Source organism: Amphiprion ocellaris, chromosome 24, assembly GCF_022539595.1.
Source record: "Amphiprion ocellaris isolate individual 3 ecotype Okinawa chromosome 24, ASM2253959v1, whole genome shotgun sequence".
NCBI classification, from domain to species: domain Eukaryota; kingdom Metazoa; phylum Chordata; class Actinopteri; family Pomacentridae; genus Amphiprion; species Amphiprion ocellaris.
Genome location: NC_072789.1, coordinates 8,761,931 through 8,780,170, shown reverse-complemented (window position 1 = coordinate 8,780,170; position 18,240 = coordinate 8,761,931). Strand labels below are relative to the sequence as shown.

The 18,240-nt window shown below is 44.5% G+C and overlaps 1 protein-coding gene and 1 long non-coding RNA gene across 5 annotated transcripts in view; one reads left to right on the top strand and one right to left on the bottom strand.

Annotated features, from left to right (window-relative positions):
- Positions 1 to 328: 328 nt before the first annotated feature.
- On the bottom strand, positions 329 to 8,450 carry LOC129348340 (uncharacterized). The gene is made up of 3 exons (XR_008600877.1): positions 8,190 to 8,450; positions 4,404 to 4,606; positions 329 to 2,772 (listed from the first exon to the last, which is right to left on the bottom strand). It is a non-coding gene; the product is annotated as an uncharacterized LOC129348340 (long non-coding RNA).
- zeb2b (zinc finger E-box binding homeobox 2b) overlaps positions 2,762 to 18,240 on the top strand; it is a 107,127-nt gene continuing 91,648 nt past the window's right edge. For all 4 annotated transcript variants that reach the window (XM_035943019.2, XM_035943018.2, XM_055008711.1 and 1 more), the window contains exons 1-2: positions 2,762 to 3,072; positions 4,238 to 4,376. In XM_035943019.2, the coding sequence (XP_035798912.1) occupies positions 4,304 to 4,376 (73 nt within the window). In that variant the 5' untranslated portion in view covers positions 2,762 to 3,072; positions 4,238 to 4,303. The remainder of the gene's footprint in view (positions 3,073 to 4,237; positions 4,377 to 18,240) is intronic.

Sequence of the window (18,240 nt, the reverse complement as noted above, 5' to 3'; positions counted from 1 at the left end):
AGAAGCAGCAATTAGACTGACAGATTCTCTAAATACTGCGAAACATTCCAGCAGCTCCACTGCACCACTGTCTTCATGTGTTTACGCTGTCAAAAAGAAGACTTTAAAAAAAAGTGGGCCTCTCTTCTCTCCTCTCTCACACACACCGAGGCAGAGAAAATTAGGATTATAATCTTGGTAATCAGCAGTCACGCCTGAGGCAGACAGCTGCAGAACTGCAGAGCTCCAATTTAGGTGTTGGACATTAAAAAGCATCAAACCCAAGTGAATTTCCACTTATTGATTTTTCTGGGGCAACATTTCAACTTGAGAAAATGAGTGGATAATGTGCTGCAGAGTCTTCAAATTTTTATTTGGAGGAAGAAGGAAAAAATTACAGGAGGAGACATCAACAGAAAAAAAATAATTCCATTTGTGAATGTTTACACTTGCTTCAGCTCTTTTTAATTGAACAATTTACCTCATAAATAACAATAAGCCAAATAAACAGTTGTTGATTTAATCACAGACCACGGAAATAAGAAAAAAATCGATTTTAAAAAAAATTCTAAATCATGCGTTTGTTTTTAGTCCCTCCTCAGCTCATTTAAACCAATATATTCATTAAGCACAAGGTCCCCCTATAGGTCACACACCGACTGTAATCCGTTTTCACGGTGAATATGCGGCCCCACGAAGGGAGAGGCTGTGCGTAAAAGAGGAAAAAAAAGGCGAGAGGTGCCACTTCAGGCTCGCTTGGATGCCTGGGACGCACGGTTCAAGTGTGTATATAGATATAGATGTGTGTGAGAGAGAGAGATAGAGAGAGATAAGGAGTGTGTGAGTGAGAGACAGGGGGGAGGATAGGAGGGAGGAGAGGGGGAGACTGTTTCGTTTACATGCGAGCACCGTGGTGGTAAATTACGCATGACAATAATTCAGCCAGGACTGGAACCACTTTGGACCCGAGAGAAACGGGGCTTCAGCGGCTTCAACCCCCGAGTTCTGCCCTCCTTCAAGTCATGGTTTGTGGATTTAAAAAAAAGACGAAAATATGACAACATTTAATGCCGGAGATGATTAAAAACAAACTCAACAGAAAGAAAATAGAAAACTTTGGGGATTTTACGCGATTGGCTGCGTCCTCTTGTCAAAGCAGCAGACAAGTTGTAGACAAATGAAAAGTTGAAGAGCATATCCGTGTACTGCTATTAATACGTGTACAACCACCACCGCTACTAGTAATACTGCTATTAATACTGCTAATACTGATAATATGTGCAATACTTCGAGCAGAAATTAAGACTGTCATTGTGTCATTTCTCCTTTTTTTGCTGCATCTGATTGGATTTTGGGGGGGTTGAGGGTGAGGTAGGTGGGGGTGGGGTGGGGTGGGGTGGGGGGGCATCAACCAGTTCAGCCCCTTGATTGATGATTTAATTAGCCATACAGTGGCGAACTGCAGGAGGACAGGACACAAAATAATACTTTATTTACATAACCAATCAGGGCGCTGCAAAGGTGGAGCTTCGTCTCTCTCCCTCCCTCTCTCTCTCCCCCTCTCTCTCTCTCTGTGTGTGTGTATTTGCGTGTTTGTGTGTGGTGAGAGTCAGACGTGGCTGAGATGGTTGACTTCTTTAATAAATGCGGAATTCGTCCCGTTAAGTTGGCGTCCGGCACGAAAAATCACTCTAATAATCCCGGAATATTCCCTCTAATATTCCTGCGGGGACTCGCGGCGCGTATGGCGGCGACTTTACACTCACTTTATTCTACTTTATGGCGCCTTTTCCGGCTCCTTTAGTGCCGTCTGAATATTCCTACAGAGGCTGCAGTCCTGTCTGTCAGTGGCGGCTGACAGTTTCGTGCAGTCGCGCTTGTGTAATCTCGTAAATGTAGTTAGAATCCGCAGCTGCAGGGAGAAAAAAAGCTTTTCTCACTGTGGAGTTTGCGTGCATCCTGTTAAACACACGGATGTACCTGCGGCGCGCAATGATGCTGCACGGCAGGTACATCCCAGGTAATAACCACCTTCACGCTGCCACTTTGTAACAATTTTACCCGTTTATTTTTACCACTTGGCGATCATATTTAACCCCAAAATCAAACCTAAATTCTAAAAACAGAACGCTGACTTGTTTTCCAACCGTTTCTAACAGCATATTAAATCAGAATTAAGCAAATTAAACGCATGGCATTAATTAAATTACGCAAAACCCAAGAAAATGTTCATGCGTAAAAGCGAAAAAACAACGTTTTACGCAAAAATTAACATCGTATTTAAAGGAGAAACCTTTTGCAGCCAGTTGCAATAGTGAGGAATATGTGGATTCCATTCCCCACCCAAACTCCTACGTATCAACCAACCATTTCTGCAAATTAAACCGAGTGGAAACATATGTATAGATAGATTTAAAAAATATATAATCCTTACATGATTGCGGCCGGCGTGGACGCGCTCCAAGTTTCTCCCCACATACACACATACACGGAAGAAAGAGGACGAAAAAACACAACATACACACACACAGTCACACACACACACTGTCGCCTGTTCTGTTCTTTTGCTCCGCGTCGAAGCCCGACATAGTTGGTTTCACTCAAAAAGCGAGGAGATGGTGAAAGAGAGAGGAGAGTGAGGGAAAGAAAGGGAGAGAGGAGCGGAGGGGGGAGAAAGGAAGGGAGAGGGAGGAAAGGAAAAAAAACTTCAACCCAGAAGATGCTCACGTTTGGCGCTCCTCAATTATCCCCTCCCGTGAAGATAGGTGGCGTGCGTTTCAGGGGGCTTCTCCTCTGTGTTACACGGCAAAGAAAAGGAGGTGGAAAGAAAAAAAATGTCATTAGAAGAGGCGTAACACGTCAGTCCCTACCCAGGTTTGTTTCCTGGAGTGGGTGTAAGACATCAGTTGTAAACCTGCCCTAGCAGGAATAGCGGTCCCTCCCTCCTCCCAACTATTTCTAAGGCTTTATTTCTAAGGCTTTATTATCACCGGTGGAAAAGGATCCGCTCACCGACGCGCTCCGGTATCATCCCTCCTCTCCTCGCAAAACTCCTATTCACAAGACAACCTCTTTACACGTCCTAAAAAACAGGTATGTGCCTCCTCACTTGTGCTTTTTATTATTTAAAGCGGGTTTTTTTCGGAATTGTTGGATAATAAACTTCCTCCAGCGCGCCGGGCGTCAGAGTTGGAGCTCAACTTTGCCTTACCTGCACAGGTGGAGATAGGTGTGCTCGCAAGTGCTATTTTTTCCACGTTTTTCCTCCGAGCCTCCGTGATGTGGAGGCGCCCTGTGGGCTGCTCAAAGCCGGGGAAATGTGCTTTTTGCTGGGGCGTTTGTCGCTGCACAACGTCGCTATCGTTTTGGAGATCCCGTTTTTTCCTCCTCTTCTCAGTCTCTCTGCGTTATATTCCTGTTTGTATCCCATTCTGCCGCACAGGAAACAAAACCTTTTTGCTCAATAATCCCAATTTGCGCTGATAAATTAGCGGGCGAAGCGAAACAGCCCAACACGCGCGATATCGCTTTTGTTTATGCGCCATTTGTGCCTTAAAGATTTTTTTCCTTGTGTTCCGGAGTCATTTGGCACGTTTTAACAATTATTTCCCATCTGTTATTTATTAACTGCTCGCAAGAGAGTTTGGATTCAGTTTATTAAACCTAGAAGTGCAATTTTCTCAGGCGTACCCAAGTGTTTATTGAAGTTATAAGACTTTTAATCAGACCACACAGTGGAGACTGATTCCAAGACTCTTTTTCTCGCTTTTGCCGTCTTTAAGCTTTTGGATGTGGCCCCGAAAATTTGACTAGAAATTTGATTTATTAACCTGTTTCGCCTCCGGTGCCAAACTCGGACCGAGAGCGCACGAACAGATCCAAATGAAAATAAGTGTATTTTTCATAATAATGGGGTAAAATCCAAACTTTTCTGAATGAAATAACAATGATGTTTTATTTTGTTTTTTTTGCTGCAGTCCTCTTGGTGGTTTTACTGTTGAAAGAAATTACAATTGTTGTTAATGCCACTAAGCTGAGAGGCTGAAAATCTAAATTAGATGGACACGGATCCTCGCTGCTCATACTTTCACCCACGGCTCTTTTTTTCTCTCTTTATACAATCTGTCCCTCGATCCAAGTCACATTTTCTTGTCCGGCGCAAGTGGATCCCCCCAACTCTAATGCCCACATTGTTGCTGTGTATGTGTGTATGTGTGTGTGTGTGTGTGTGTGTGTGTGCGCGCGTGTTTCCCGTTAGATATCAAGCTGAAATCAAGGAATCGAGTCCATGCGAGCTGCCATCTGATCCCACACACACTTATCAATGAAGCAAGAGATCATGGCGGATGGCCCCAGGTGTAAGAGGCGAAAACAAGCCAACCCGAGACGGAAAAACGGTAAGAAAATCACGGGGGGAGACCAACCTAAGCGCTGGGAGGCGGTGGAGGAGGGGGGTGGGGGTTGTTTCTCTGGATGGAAGCCTGGGTTGAAGGTTTCCACTGCGGTTCAGGGGTGTGTGAGAGTCCGGCGGCTGGTGCGCATTTCTTCGCCTTTTTACGCAGCGATAAAGGCACCGCTATCCGGGGGAGATTGTCCCGTGCTGCAGCCCCACCGGAGCCTGTGGAATCTGCACGGAAAGAGGCGAAAATAGTAATAAAAAATGTGGGATTGTATTTTTTGGTTAAAGGTTGCGTGGAGGTTAGTTGAAAACTTGTGGTGGTTGTTGGAAAGTTGGAGCCGGTTTGCGGTTCCGGCTGCTTTTCTTTTTTTTTTTTTTTTGTGCCGGGACAGTGTCCACCATGGGGGGACAGTGGCGGTCACTGAGCAGCGCTCTGCTGGCTGGAGCTGTGGCTGCTCGCTGGGAAAAAGTCCCATCTTGTGACTCGAGTTTTGGTTTGCTTCCCCTCCACGCGTTATTTCGTGCTGTTTTTCCCTCGTTCTGTGGGCCTCGTTTTCTGATAATTTAACCCCACATTGTCGCTGTTTTCCCGGACAAGCAGAATTAATTATCTGGCTTGGTTTGTTGTTTCAAAACCTTTTTATTCCTCTTAAATGTCAGTTTCCTGCACAGGAGGAATCGTGTCTAAATAGGATGACATGTCCGATAAATGCTGCACATTAATTGGCTCTGGGGAGGAGGACATTTGTTGGTTTTCTTTCTCCATTTGACTGCACACTTTTTTTTTCTTCCCACAAGAGGCAAATCTGCAGTGACATTTCCTGGCCCCGTTATTCCTGATTATTCCACACAGGCTCTAAAACACTGGCGAGCACACACCCGGAGCCTGCATGAGCTTTATTTTTTATTTTATTTATTTGCTTTCTCCACAACAGTTTTTTAATCTCTGCCCCCACAGGTTATTTATCTAGATCAGATTTCATTTATTGATTGCACACAATCGATAGCAGACAAGCATTTTGTTCCACACTAAATAGCACAAGAGCACAGCAGTAGAGGTGGAGATTTCTAATATGTATTTTTATAGATATATATTTATGTAAATGTACATGTTGCAGTGCTTGGAAAGGAAAAGCAGATTTTTGGAGATGTTTCAGTGTGTTTTAGCTGTGGCCACCTGTTTTGTAAAAAAGGGGGGAGGTAGAGTGAGCGAGAAGGAGCTTTGGCTTTTTCTACCAAATGATAAAATAATATTAGCAAAGCAAATATAATTTTCACACCCTTAAACCTGACAGGAGAGCTCTGGCAGAGTGTGTAAAGAATATTTTTATCTCTCATAAATACACAGCAGCAGAATGTACATTTTCCCCTTTTAAAAAAATTACATCAGTGGAGTTTTAAAACCTTATTCTTCTTTTTTTTTTTCCTCCTTCCATAACAACAAGCTCTGTCTGATGACCCCCTCCTCCTCCCCTCTTCCTCCTCCTCCCTCCCTCCTCCTCACCCCCAGTCCTCCCCCCTGGGAATGCAGAGGCTTATTGAGGCTTGGCCACTCTTCCCCGTCTCCCCCCTTCGCCTGCCTCTCCCTGCTGCCTCGGTGGAAGGAGGGATGATGGCAGGGCGAAGGAGAGGAAGAAGCGGCCGGCACTGACAAAAAAAATGCACCAAAAATCTAAAAACGCAGCTCGAAAAACTGCACCGAGGGGCTTCTTCCTTTTTTTCCCCCTTACTTAACGAAGAAATCAGATGAATCTACACAAATGTCATATATGTGCAATTACAGCTAATTCTGCAGGGCGGCTGTTGGGATGTAAATTCTAATTTGTGTGCCACCTGTTTTTATTTTTCCTCAAACGTCCGACGAGATAGGATTTCCACGCAGATTGGACTTTTGCTTCCACCAAAATGCATTTTTTCTTTCTGTGTGTGTTTTGTGCGTTTTGTTCCAATTAGTATTAATGAGGCATTTTGCTCACTAAGTTGTCTAAAGCAATGACATTCTCATCCAGATGACTGTTGGCCTTCAGGGTTGGAGGTGCTACAGTAGCTTTACTCACTCGCTGCCCAGTCTGTCATGTGGTATTTAACCACAGTTCATGACTTATCCTCCCTCCTGCTCGCCGCTCACACGCTCTGATATCTGTTTTTTTGTTGTTTTTTTTTAAAATCACAAATTACATTTTATTAGCTGCAAAAAATAATAAATAAAACCTCCTGGTGGGATGTTGGCGGCCCTCGCCAGGTGTTGCTTGTCACATCCAGCTGTGAGCAAAAAAAGAGCACCTGTATTTTCATCTAAAACAACGGAAAAAAACAGAAAAAAATGAGATTTGCATCAAAGCGTGGCAGATCTCATGTGAGAGGACGAGGGAATGCAGATGTTGGGCGAGTTTTTGATTTTTCAGGCGTCGGGGACATTCCCTCAGAAATGATTACATAACCTGAAGAAGAAGAAGCAGCAGGAAGGGCCACTCTTCTTCTGTGGTTTAATCACACCTTTAGGAGAAAAAACCAGCACATTCCTGCTGATATTTGTTATATCTAAAGTTGCAGAAGGAGGGACGAAAGAAGGCGACAAGGTGGCTTCTTTCTTCAGTTTTTTCTTTTTTTCTTTTTGCCATCGTCACCGACTAAGACAGGAGGGGGGTAAGAAGGGGTAAAAAAAAAAAAAGAGGAGGGAGGAGGAGGTTTCGCAGGGCGCTCGCGGACAATTGATTGTCAGCGGTAATGTGTTTCATTTACATGTTTATACCGTCAATAGTGGCGGGGGGTTGTCCACCGCGCCATTCACTGCTGCCATTCCCATACGGGTTGGCAATTGTGTGCACCTTCCTTCTGTGTGAAGAAGAAGAGGAGGAAGACGAGCGTGTTGCAGTGCATTAATGGATTATTTTGTTTAGGCGAGTGAAATAATTACAGCGAGGTTTTACAGGAGCTGCAGCAGCCTCGAATCGTTTCCAAACTGCAGGCTAATAAGGAGCCTCGCTCGTCCTGTCACTGCTCCTGCTGCATGAGGCCTTATTATTTTTTTTTGCATCACTTGAATTTTCTCCTTCGACTGCAGTCGTCACGAGCTAAATATATCCATCTGCTCAAAGAAGTGTGTGAGTCAAGTGTATATAGCCAAGCACATAAAAATGAATGGACTCCCCCCTTTTACCAGATGATTTTCGAGCGTTTGGAGCTAAAAGGATGCTCCCTTTGGGTGGCAGGAGGTATTTCTCCGTTACTGTCATTCATTTTTATTTGTCAGAGAGATGCAGCGGCGATATCTTCGGAGCTGATGTGTTATTCAGCAAAACCTCCCTCTAATATGTGCTTTCCACCAGGAATTAAATCAGGAATGTAGCTGAGCAGCAGCAGCAGCATTTCCACACAAACATGCACGTACAACAGCAGCAGATTTTTTTTTCTTTTTTTTTCTTTGATAAGGCAGATAAAAGCAAATAGCATGGCTTGTGGCTGTGCACCCCCCCACACCCTCCACCCCCACAAAAAAAAAAAACCAAAAACCTAATGATCATCTCCATCCTGGACACTGGACAGAAAACTTTCATCAATCCCTCCTCCTCCCCCCAAAAAATAGCCAAAAAACATTTTTTGACACATTTTCTCCCTCTCTTTTTATTATTATTATTCCCTTTTTTTTTTTTTGCCTCCTTCCTCGACCGCCCTGCTTGTGTGAAGATATTTTTCGCCTGGCGGCCAGAGAACACACACTTGCAGAGGCACCGCGAGCCCGGACCCCTGACACCGCGGGTCTTTGGAATGCCTTAGGTACGATTTCACTTTCGCTCACATCAATGCTGACCTGAATGCCTTTCATATCTGATCCGCCGTGTCTCTCCTGGTAAACATCCCCCGGGGGGAGAACAAAGAAAAGGAGCTCCTCTTCTTCTCCTTCTTCTTCTTCTCCTTCTTCTTCTTCTCCTTCTCCCTCTTAATCACAATTCAGCCCCTTTCGCCGCCAGCAGCAGGGCTACACATTTGCATTCAGCATCAGAAAAAGGGCCTGAGATGAAAAGGGGGGCGAGAAGAGAGAAGAAAAAAAAAGGAGAGCAAGAGAGGAGAGGAGTAAAAAAAAAAAAAAAAAAAAGAGGAAGGGAAAAATAGAGGCAGAAAGAGGTGGGTGGGTGGTGGAGAGAAATAACTAGGGTGTTTGTGGTTGTTTGTTGGTTGTCCCCTGGTTACAAGCCTTTTATAGCCTCCCTACTCTAGCAGGGACCCGGGCCCCTCCTGACAGACAGATAGTGTTACGAGATGGCATGCCCACACTATTCGTGGCCACTTAAGAAGAAGGGGGGAAAAAATGTAAAAAAAATCCTGCCTGGTTTGTGCATAAAGATGGAGATGTTGGATATGAGCAGGTGGCAAGGTGCTTCCGAAACTTCCGGGAAAAAAAAAATTCAGAATCCAAACCATCTTTATGATTCCCAGGCTCGCTCGGATGTATGCAAATGTTAAGCAAAGATGAGGGGGGAGAGGGGGCGTCTCTCTAAATGGCATCATGTGATATGGATTTCTTTCTTCTCTTTCTGTTCCTCACCCAGAACTTTTTTTTTCCCCTTTTCTTTTTCATTTAAGAAGAAGGATTATCGGTACACCTTCCCTCCCTCCTCCTCCTGGCCAAGCTGCGCAGGATTTAGGCAGATTTACTTCAGCAAACACCTTTGGACACTGAGGGTGGTGGTGGTGGAGGTGGTGGGGGGGAGAAAGTAGGAGTCTGTTTGCAAAAGGGGCCTTTTGTTCAGAGAGGTTTCTTGGATAATGCCTTACCAGGCGGCCATGATATTAACCCGTGCTGTGGTGAGGCGAGGTGGAGGTGTTCTTCAAACTGCGCCGGTTTTGGCGACGTTTTGGGATTTTTTATTTGTTTCCCCCTCGGCTACAGAAGGTACACTTTATTTGGGGTGATGCACACACAGACACACACACTGGGAGAAAGAGAGGAGGACAAAAAAATAAAAACACACACACACTAGCAACTGCCAAGAACGATGAAAGCGAGAGCGGCGGCTGGGATCCGTTGCCTGACTAACACCGAGGCATGAATCAGCCAATAGTGAGCCAACTCTGCCCCTGCGACTTCCCCTTTATGTTCCAAAACCGCAGTAATGATGCGTCGTCCAAAACAATGGCGACGTGGCATTTCCCCTGCATGTTTGTTTGTTTGTGCGTCTTAAAGAGCGGCTGAACTGTTGCTGAACTTCTGCTTCTTCCCCCTCAGAAGGAGGAGGGGGAAAGGATGAAAAAAAAAGAAGTGTGTCCAGGTTGTGGAAGGTGGCAGACTTTTCAGGATTTGACAGGTCGCATCAGCTCCCTCCTCCGTGACGCGCCGCCGCCGCCGCCGCTGCTACTGCTGCGAGTAAAGTTGCAATACAGTCAGATGTCTTTCTCCTGCTTCCCTGACTTTATTTCATGCCTTCTTGCTTGTTTTCTTCTTTGCGTCTTCCTCTCATCCGCTTGTTTTTCCTTTTGCAATTTTGACACACACACACAAAGGAGAAGGCAAACACAGAAATTGAAACTTCAGTGGTCCGGCAAATAATTGCATGCATTTGGACTTTTTTCATTTACGTGTGTACACTCTTTACCCTAAGCCGGCATGTTTTATGCATCGCGTAGGAGGGGGGAAAAAAAAAATGCATTTCGAAATATCATGCCTCATTTGAGTCTTTCTCAAGTGAAAATGCAAAGTCTTTATTTGGCCCATCCGTTCCGTCTCGTCCTGCTGTTTGCACTTATTCAGTCGTTGCGCCGCGTCTCGCCTGTGATTTTTCGACATTTTTCCGCGAGTCGACTTTCTCCCATTTGCGAGGGAGTCTGGGCGCGACAGGCGACAGGTTGCTGAGCAGGTGTAAACTAACATTCAGATTTCATAATTAAATGGCGGTCGGGAGGGAGAGCGAAAGAGGAGGAGGGTGGAGGGGACGAAAAACAAGTTTCAAAACACCTTCTTCCTCCCAACAATGGCTCGAGTGTGCAGCCTCGCACGGGTGGCACCTGTTCCCTGAATTAAACGCCGCTAATTGTGGGGATTTTTGTCTTTTCCGAGGAACATTATCGTCATTTTCGGGAGCAAAATTGCACGTTTGGTGCAGAAAGCCCCGAGAGTATCGATCAGAACGGTGATTTTGTGTGACAATGGGATCAAATCTAGATTAAACCAGACAACAAACACATCACAGGACGCATCTTCACGAAAAATAGAAAAAAAGTTGCTTTTTTTTTGCAGCAGCAGCTGCTTCAGAGATGACACCTCCGTGCAAACAAGTGTTGAAAGCAGCCTCCAGTTTTGCTGCTCTGATGTCGGCGCTGCTGATCCGCCACTCGCCGCCACACGTGCACACTCGAATACACGCTCACGTTTAGCGCACACACTCTTTGATGTACGTTTGATTGTCGGGTGGAAGAGCTCTTCTGGCAAGGTCACGGCCGCGTGGAACAATCAATAACAGATCGCCAGATTAAGGCTCAGTGACATCTGGAAATCTGGGGCCTTTTCCACACGTCTCCCAGCAGCCCCTTACCTTTAATTCAGGATAATAGAACATGCTATTTGATCAGCTCCCTTACTGTACTTCATTATTCACACAGTGTCCCGCTTCCCCCACCACCTAAGTGCGCCCCTCTCGTTACCTTTTTTTTTTTTATTTTCCTAACGAGGACTTGTCTGCTCTGCTTTGTGCTCCACTTTCCCCCCCTCCTCATCCTCGAGTCTCGCGTGGAAGTAAATTCAGATGTGCTATCTCGATTTAATTGCAGCCGATTGCCAAGCCAGATTAGGACAAAATTAGGTCATTTTGCGGCTGCACAAATTTCGCTCACTTTCATCTCGCCGTTGATCAAGCACCTTCTTAAGCGGAGGTTGCAGCGGGAAAAAGAAGGGATTCGCTCCGGCCTCCTCGTTATTCAAACGTACATTTAACCTTTGGCAAGAGTGAGTCAAGGAGAGCGAAGCGAACAGAAAGCAACGCCTCCTCCCCTTTAAATGTCATCATCCAGCCGACATGTGTAGCCGAGTCGACCCTGTTGAAAACTCTGAGAGGTGAATTGGCGTGTTAATGGGTTGTGACTGGAGACGGAGCCCCCTCCCCTGAACGCCTCGTGTCCCGTCGCTGTCAAACGCGAATGTCAAACAAACACCTCCTCAGGTAGCAGGGGGATAATCACACCGACAGGCCCGTCCTCAGCCTTTCTGACGGGCACCGAGAGGAGCTTTTCCTGCCGCTCCAGGCCACGAGTCGGCTCCAGGTTTTCGGGCAAGGTGGTCAAGCGGGAGGTCGGAGGATTTAAGCGTGGCAGTAAATGAGGAATTGCCTGAGCTTCTCTGTGGTTGTGGCTTGGAAGGCTGGATGAGGAATTCTGTGATTATTATCTGAAGTCATGATGAGGTGATAAAAGGGAGGTTTGTGTGGTTCGTCTTTTTTTTGTGTGTGGGGCAGAGATAATAAGTGATGAGCTCGAGTTTGTTGGACGGACGGGTATTTCCTGACCTAGAAACCCTGTGGGAGACGGCTGAGATGGGGTCAGATGTGGAGACTCGAGTTCAGGCTTGGCCTTGTGACTCAGCCGGGTCTCTGGTTAGGTCGACGCTTTGTGACTCGAGAGCCTCAGGATGTTTTTTTACATCGCTGAGGGTTTAACTGTTCACTGTGGCTTCTCGCTGCGGCCTTAAAAACTTCTCTTGGGAGTGGTGTGAAAGTCAAGGATATACCTCTGCTTTTCTGTGCCTTTTTTTCCTCCCCCCTGTGTTTCTGCATTGTTAAACTTCCAGAATCTGTTGAACCATCGAGCTTTAAGAGGAAGTTTAACCCTCTGAACTCGAAGCTGTTACGTGTGTTTTACTTTTCCTCACTGTGGGCTCATTTTCCACCGAAATATAAAGTCCTGCACCTCTATGGAATCAGCACAGCCATGACTAGAAGCAGAGAGAACTCAAACATGTCTTGTGTGCAGAATAGCAAAGTTGTAATGGCAGAAATCCTAAAACAGATTTATTTATTTTTTTTAAAGTTACGATTCTTTGATTATTGATTTTGCAATAACAGAAAAAACCTGGAATCAACACATGCAATATTTTTCCAAGTGCCAGCAAATGTTCTGGGAAAAAAGGTGCTCTACATTGTACAGATATTTAACCGCTTAAGCTTTTACAAGCTCTACAAACTCTGCGTTTTCACACTACTGCTAACATGTTTCACCATGCTGAAAGTATCTTCACACTGCCTACAGTTCAGCCAAAAGGTTTGTGGATTTTTGTCACGTGACTGTTGATCAGAGCTGAATCATTGATGGCTTTACGGTTACGTTGAGGACTCCAGAATTTTTGGATTTTAACAGAATCTAGTTAATGCAAATTATTTATTTTTTGTGATTTTTCTTTTAGTCAGAGAGTCAAGGGATTTCGATAAAATGTCCTGATTTTAAGCTGAGATTTGGTCATTTTTCACGATAAAACCAAAAGTTACACATGATTAATGTCAGGGCTACTGGGATGTTGAAAATGTGCAGAATTTTTTAGTTCTTAGAATTTCCTTCTCTGATAAATGGTGTAATTTTGACAATTTTTGAAACATTAGATACCTTTAAAATTCACCAGTGAGTTTAGGGGTTCACGTGTTTGAAAATTGCCTTACTTTTTGCTTCTTTTTGCCTCAAACTTTGCCTTTTTGCCCCATCCATCCCACCAACCAGCCTGCCAGCCAGCCAGTCAGTCATCTAACCAGTCAGCCCACTCTAATTACTTCTCCCCCACCCAGGGGAAGCTACTTCCTTATCGCCCGGCCGTCTTGCTCCGGCATTCCTGAGATAAATTCCCCTCCACTTTGTTATTCTTACTACTTAGGGGTATTGGAATTAGCATGGCCATCAAAGCAGACCTTGTACTCGGCCTTTTTTTCTCACCCCCCCCACACTTACGACCTTATCAGTGGTCATACATTACAGCCGGGCATGGGACGAGCCCGAAGGCAGCAGGGGTGAATAACGGACAAAAGGTATCGAGCCGAGCGTTTGACATCAAGGGAGGATGAAGCGATGCAAATGTGCAGCTCGCGGCGCCTTGTTTTTTTTTTCTTTACACTTACAGGTGCTTCAAATTGCACTCAGAGGTCCAGGTAGCTGCTTTTACAACCCGTGTTTGTATTTAACACGCCAAGAATCCGTCGTTTACTTTCTACCTGTTAGAACCACTTCAATCCCGAAGCGGCATAATCAGAGCTCCATTCATCTCCACCTTTTCTGATCGCTTCCTTCCTTCCTTCCTTCCTTCCGCTCGTCGCCGTATGTTACCCAACATGGTTTATACCTCAACAGCAAGCAGACGCCGCCTTATAAACTGGCAATCACAGTATCCCTAATGTTATTACTTTTCATAATTAGTTACAGCAACACTCATTCCACGACTGGCGGAAAGGAGTATTCCTTAGTAATTAAGGTAATGAAATATTCATTTATGCTACCTTTTCAGCGGTCTCACAAATGAGCCAGCCATGCTTAATGTCCGCCCTGCCTCTGATTTTATTATGATGGCAGACTGGCACATCTGCAATTAGCACTCGCATTGACAGTTAGCGTTTTTTTTCTTTTTTTTTTGCGCGGGGCGGTAAGCAGAGGGTGGCAGCACCCCGGTGCGACTACACGCCCCCGTCCTCCCCCAGCAGCCTCCACTCCACTAACCTTGTCTTTTTTCTTCTTTTTTTTCTCCCCCTCCTCCCCCTTCACTCCTGTTACCTTTATCTCCTCCTCCCCGACGGAGAGGTTACCTTTTCCCAACGGTGCAAAATCGACTTGACATAACTGTTCATCAGTTTCAGCCCCCCTCCCCCCCCAACTCCCTCCTCCTCTCTCTCTCCCCCGCCTCACCCCCGAGGTAGTTTGCATCAAATCAGGCCCAGTCAAGCTTCAAGTGGAAATTGGCAGGCCAGAACCCGGCAGTGGAGGGGAGTCGGAGGGGGGAGGGAGGGAGGGATGGAAGCCCTGAACTACATCCAAGATGGTGATGGCGAGGTCAAGTTCCAGGGTTAAGTGCTAATAAGTCAGTTTAGAATCAACTCCTAAATGAAAGTTTGCTGCTGCTGCTTCTTCTTTTTTTTATTATTCTTTCTCCTCTGAATCACATTAGTGAGTTTTTATTGCCTGCCAACATCTGTGGATTCTTTGCCACGTTTTGTTTCACGTTCAGAAGCTTCATGTGAGCAGTTTTCACCCCCCAGAGTGAGACACGATGCACAAGATACGGAAAAGAAAGAAGCGAATGTGGCGTTTTTATCATTAGGAGCAGCCAAAGTGTCTGGCATTAGAAAGTTGCCATGAATATTAATTACAAGCTGGGAGTCAAATGACTGCTTTTAAAAAAAAAAATAATAATGTGAGTTTGTGTCTTTTTATTTGCACGTTTTGCTCCACACATATTTTCAAACATCTGCACACATATGGACACCTTTCATTTAGCATATTTGGTTTGCATCAAGTCAAATGGCTGCTTTTTGTCAACTGTTTGAGTTTGCATCTCTTAATTTTTGAGATTTGAAGCTACAAGCAAGCATGTTTTGCACATATGGACATCATCTTCCATTCAAATTTTGCATATTTTGACTCAGTGTGCACATTTATTTAGATTTACGCATGTTTGCACACAACCTCTGTACTCCATGACAGTTTTTGCCATGTTTTCTTTCATTTTTCATCCATAATATGAGCATTAATCAGAAGACACGATGTTTAAGTTTCCAAAAGATAGAAAAAAACCCCATAAATGCAGCATTTTCAATAGATCAGAATTACATCCTTTGCATCCTTGCATTTTTGCATGTTTTGCTGTATTTTGTGCATATGGACACTCTGATATCCACACGTTGCATGTACAGCCGTGCACGTATATGTGGACGTATGCACATTTGCAGCCTTAAACGCGACACACAGATGTACACATGCGCCACACTTGTGCTAATTGGCAGACAGTCGGGTCACAGATGTGCCGTTTCTGTCTTTTTTTCTCTCCTGCTGAACCTCGCCGCGGCCCTTGGAGGGAAGCAGATAGGGACTTTGTGATGAAACTTTCAGTGAATCTCGCTGCTCCAGTTCTGTCGCCGCCACGTCACAAAGCTCAAAACTCCTCACCCTCCTTGCTCACCGCCCTCAGCTGCTATATATTAAGGTTGAGTGGGAGAGGTGTGTGTTATTGTGCTCTTCTTTTTCCCCCTATTTGAGCTGTCTTTGCCCCTTTAACAGAGGATTCTGACACTCAGTCACACCTTTTCTCCATCTTTATCGTCCTCTGCTCGCATCTTCTCCCCTCCTTCTATCTTAATCTTTCCTCCCCCTGCCCTCATATTTCCTCCCCTCCCTCCCCATCCTGAGCTTTGCATGTGCTCTGACGGGCTGATGGCCGTTTCGACAGGGCAGCATTGAGGTAAAACGGTGTGACGGCAGAGTTTTGTTAAGCCGAGAACAAAGGCTCGGAGATGCCGGGCCAAGCCATTGTCCCGCAGCCCATATTGGCCTTGCCACAGTTTTGCAGGATTTAATGCTCTGTTTACCTCCAGCCAATCGCCACTAATATTCAAAAAAGAGGAGCTTCTTCTCTTTTTAGATGCACCTCAGGATGATTTGAGATAGACTCATGTGGAGAAGTGGCAAAACTGTACTTTCATCTCACGAAAACAGGAAACAGCTCTTCAAAATACAGTCGCGTTCACCTCGAACTTCATGTGAATTCAGTAAATCAGCTGCAGATAATTATCCAGTAGCTGTTTTTATTTGCGAAAAGCCAATCAGAAAGTGTCGCAGCGACTGCGAGCGAGGTCTGAAACAAGTGTGTGTAACCCGGCAGCAGAGGGAAAGAGTGTGTGTGCGTCTGGTCGGTTGGAGTTCCCCTGCATGGTCTTTGGGCAAACTGAAAGCAGTGCTCAGTGGGATTAGAGAATGAGTGCTGCTGGGGGTGGCGCAGGGCGGAGGACACAACACAGGAGGATTCTGGGAAGTGTTTTTTTTAACTGCCTTATTGCAGGGCCTTTGCAGCAGCTTCCATAGCTCTTCTACATTAGTTTACTGTTTTCCTTAAGGATGCAGCCTGGTAGAAGATTTTAGTCATAAATAAATGTCTTGCATGTCGACTCAATCTGTCTGGTGGGTATAAAAGGCATCTTATGTGTTTTAAATTGCCAAAATGACACCGTTTATCAGAGTAAGAACTGGAAAAACAGAAAGAATAGTGAGATTTCCAACTGTATTTGAGCTAATGTTTGACCAAGAGTTCAGCTGGGAACAAAAGAAGTGATGGACTTAAAAGCTGAATAAACTAGCAAAACTATCTAGTAACTACTACATTTATCAGAGCCAGAAACTGCAAAAACTGCAAAAACTTGTAATTTTTCAAACTTTTTTCCAGCAGTTCTCGACCTAATCATGTGTGATTTGCAGTGAAGTTGAGAAAACTAACCAAATCTAAGCGTAAAATTGTCATATTTCATCAAAACTGCTGTATTCTACATGTCTTATTTGAAAATTTGGTGAAAATAAATAGTTTGCAATAAACAGATTGTTTAAAATACAAAAAATTCTGCAATTCCCGTCACAACTGAAAAGTCATGATTGACTCACCTGTGACAAACAGTCAATGGTTAAAAATTCTGAATCTTTTCGATTGAACTGCAGGCAGTGTTTGCACAGAGCAGATGGAGAGCCGTACGAAAACAAATTAAAGTATACATAGTAAAATATGTATAGTGTGCGATGCCACCATGTTTTTTCTAGTATTGGTAGCACCTGTAGGAACTTTGGAAAATGTGTATGTTGAGTCAAAGTTTTTTCTTGTTTTTGTAAAATAAATAATCAAATAAATTGTATGATTTGTGGCATTATAACTGAGTTAGACAACACAGAAGACATTTCTCATTTTCTTAACCTTCTAGCCATGGTTGTTGTGTTTCTATAGAGGTGCAGGACTTTATATTGCAGTGAAAAATGAACCCACAGTGAGGAAAATTGTAACAGAGCGCCCAGAAAGAGGGTTCAGAGGGTTAAGAGGCTCGAACTCGAAGTAAAAGCGAAAAGCCTTTTCAGGAAAGTGGCCGCAGTGTGTTGTGTTTGTTTCTCTTTACTGCGAGTCACCGTGACATCAAAATAAAAGCAAAGTTTCAGAGAACAAGGGGCAATAAACGAAAGCGCCGTCATCGAACCCAATGATATTTTCACGAGCGCATAAAGATTATGAGTCCATTCCAGTAGCACCCATCTGTGCTTTCATTTGTGACTATGAGCTGAGTAGTTAAAGCGGTTGAGGCCGAGGAAAAGACGGGGGATGACTTTCATTTGGGGAAATAGTTTGTTAAGGTCAAAGGAGATAAGACGAGTGTAATCCGCCCCGGCAGTGAGCCTTTAAAACCTCTGACAGACGACTACGGTTGTTGTTTTGGGGGGGAAATAAAACAAATAAGACACTTTTCACTAAATCCTCCCCGTGCTGCTTTGGTGATTAACGGGTTAACTAAATGAAACAATTTGTCAACACACCAAACCTCTTTCTGCTGCTGTTTTTTCTGGTTTTTTCCCTCTTTTTTTTTGCACAAAACAATTACAAAATTACAGTAGATAAAAATTGAACGGCGCCAGTATTTATGCAATCAACATAACGAAGAAACAAAACAATTTAATGTGGAAAAATCATCATTCATCTGCATTATAATTGCCTCTCTTTCACATCTACAGGGATGGTTAATTAAAATTGTGATTAAATGCGCCTGCAATGCCTAAGATGTCTTCCCCCTAAACAGGTGCTACAGAATTTAAAAGTAAAGAGAGAGAAAGCTAATTAGCATTGGAAATTGAGAAATTGCCTGCAAGAATCGGTGTTAATT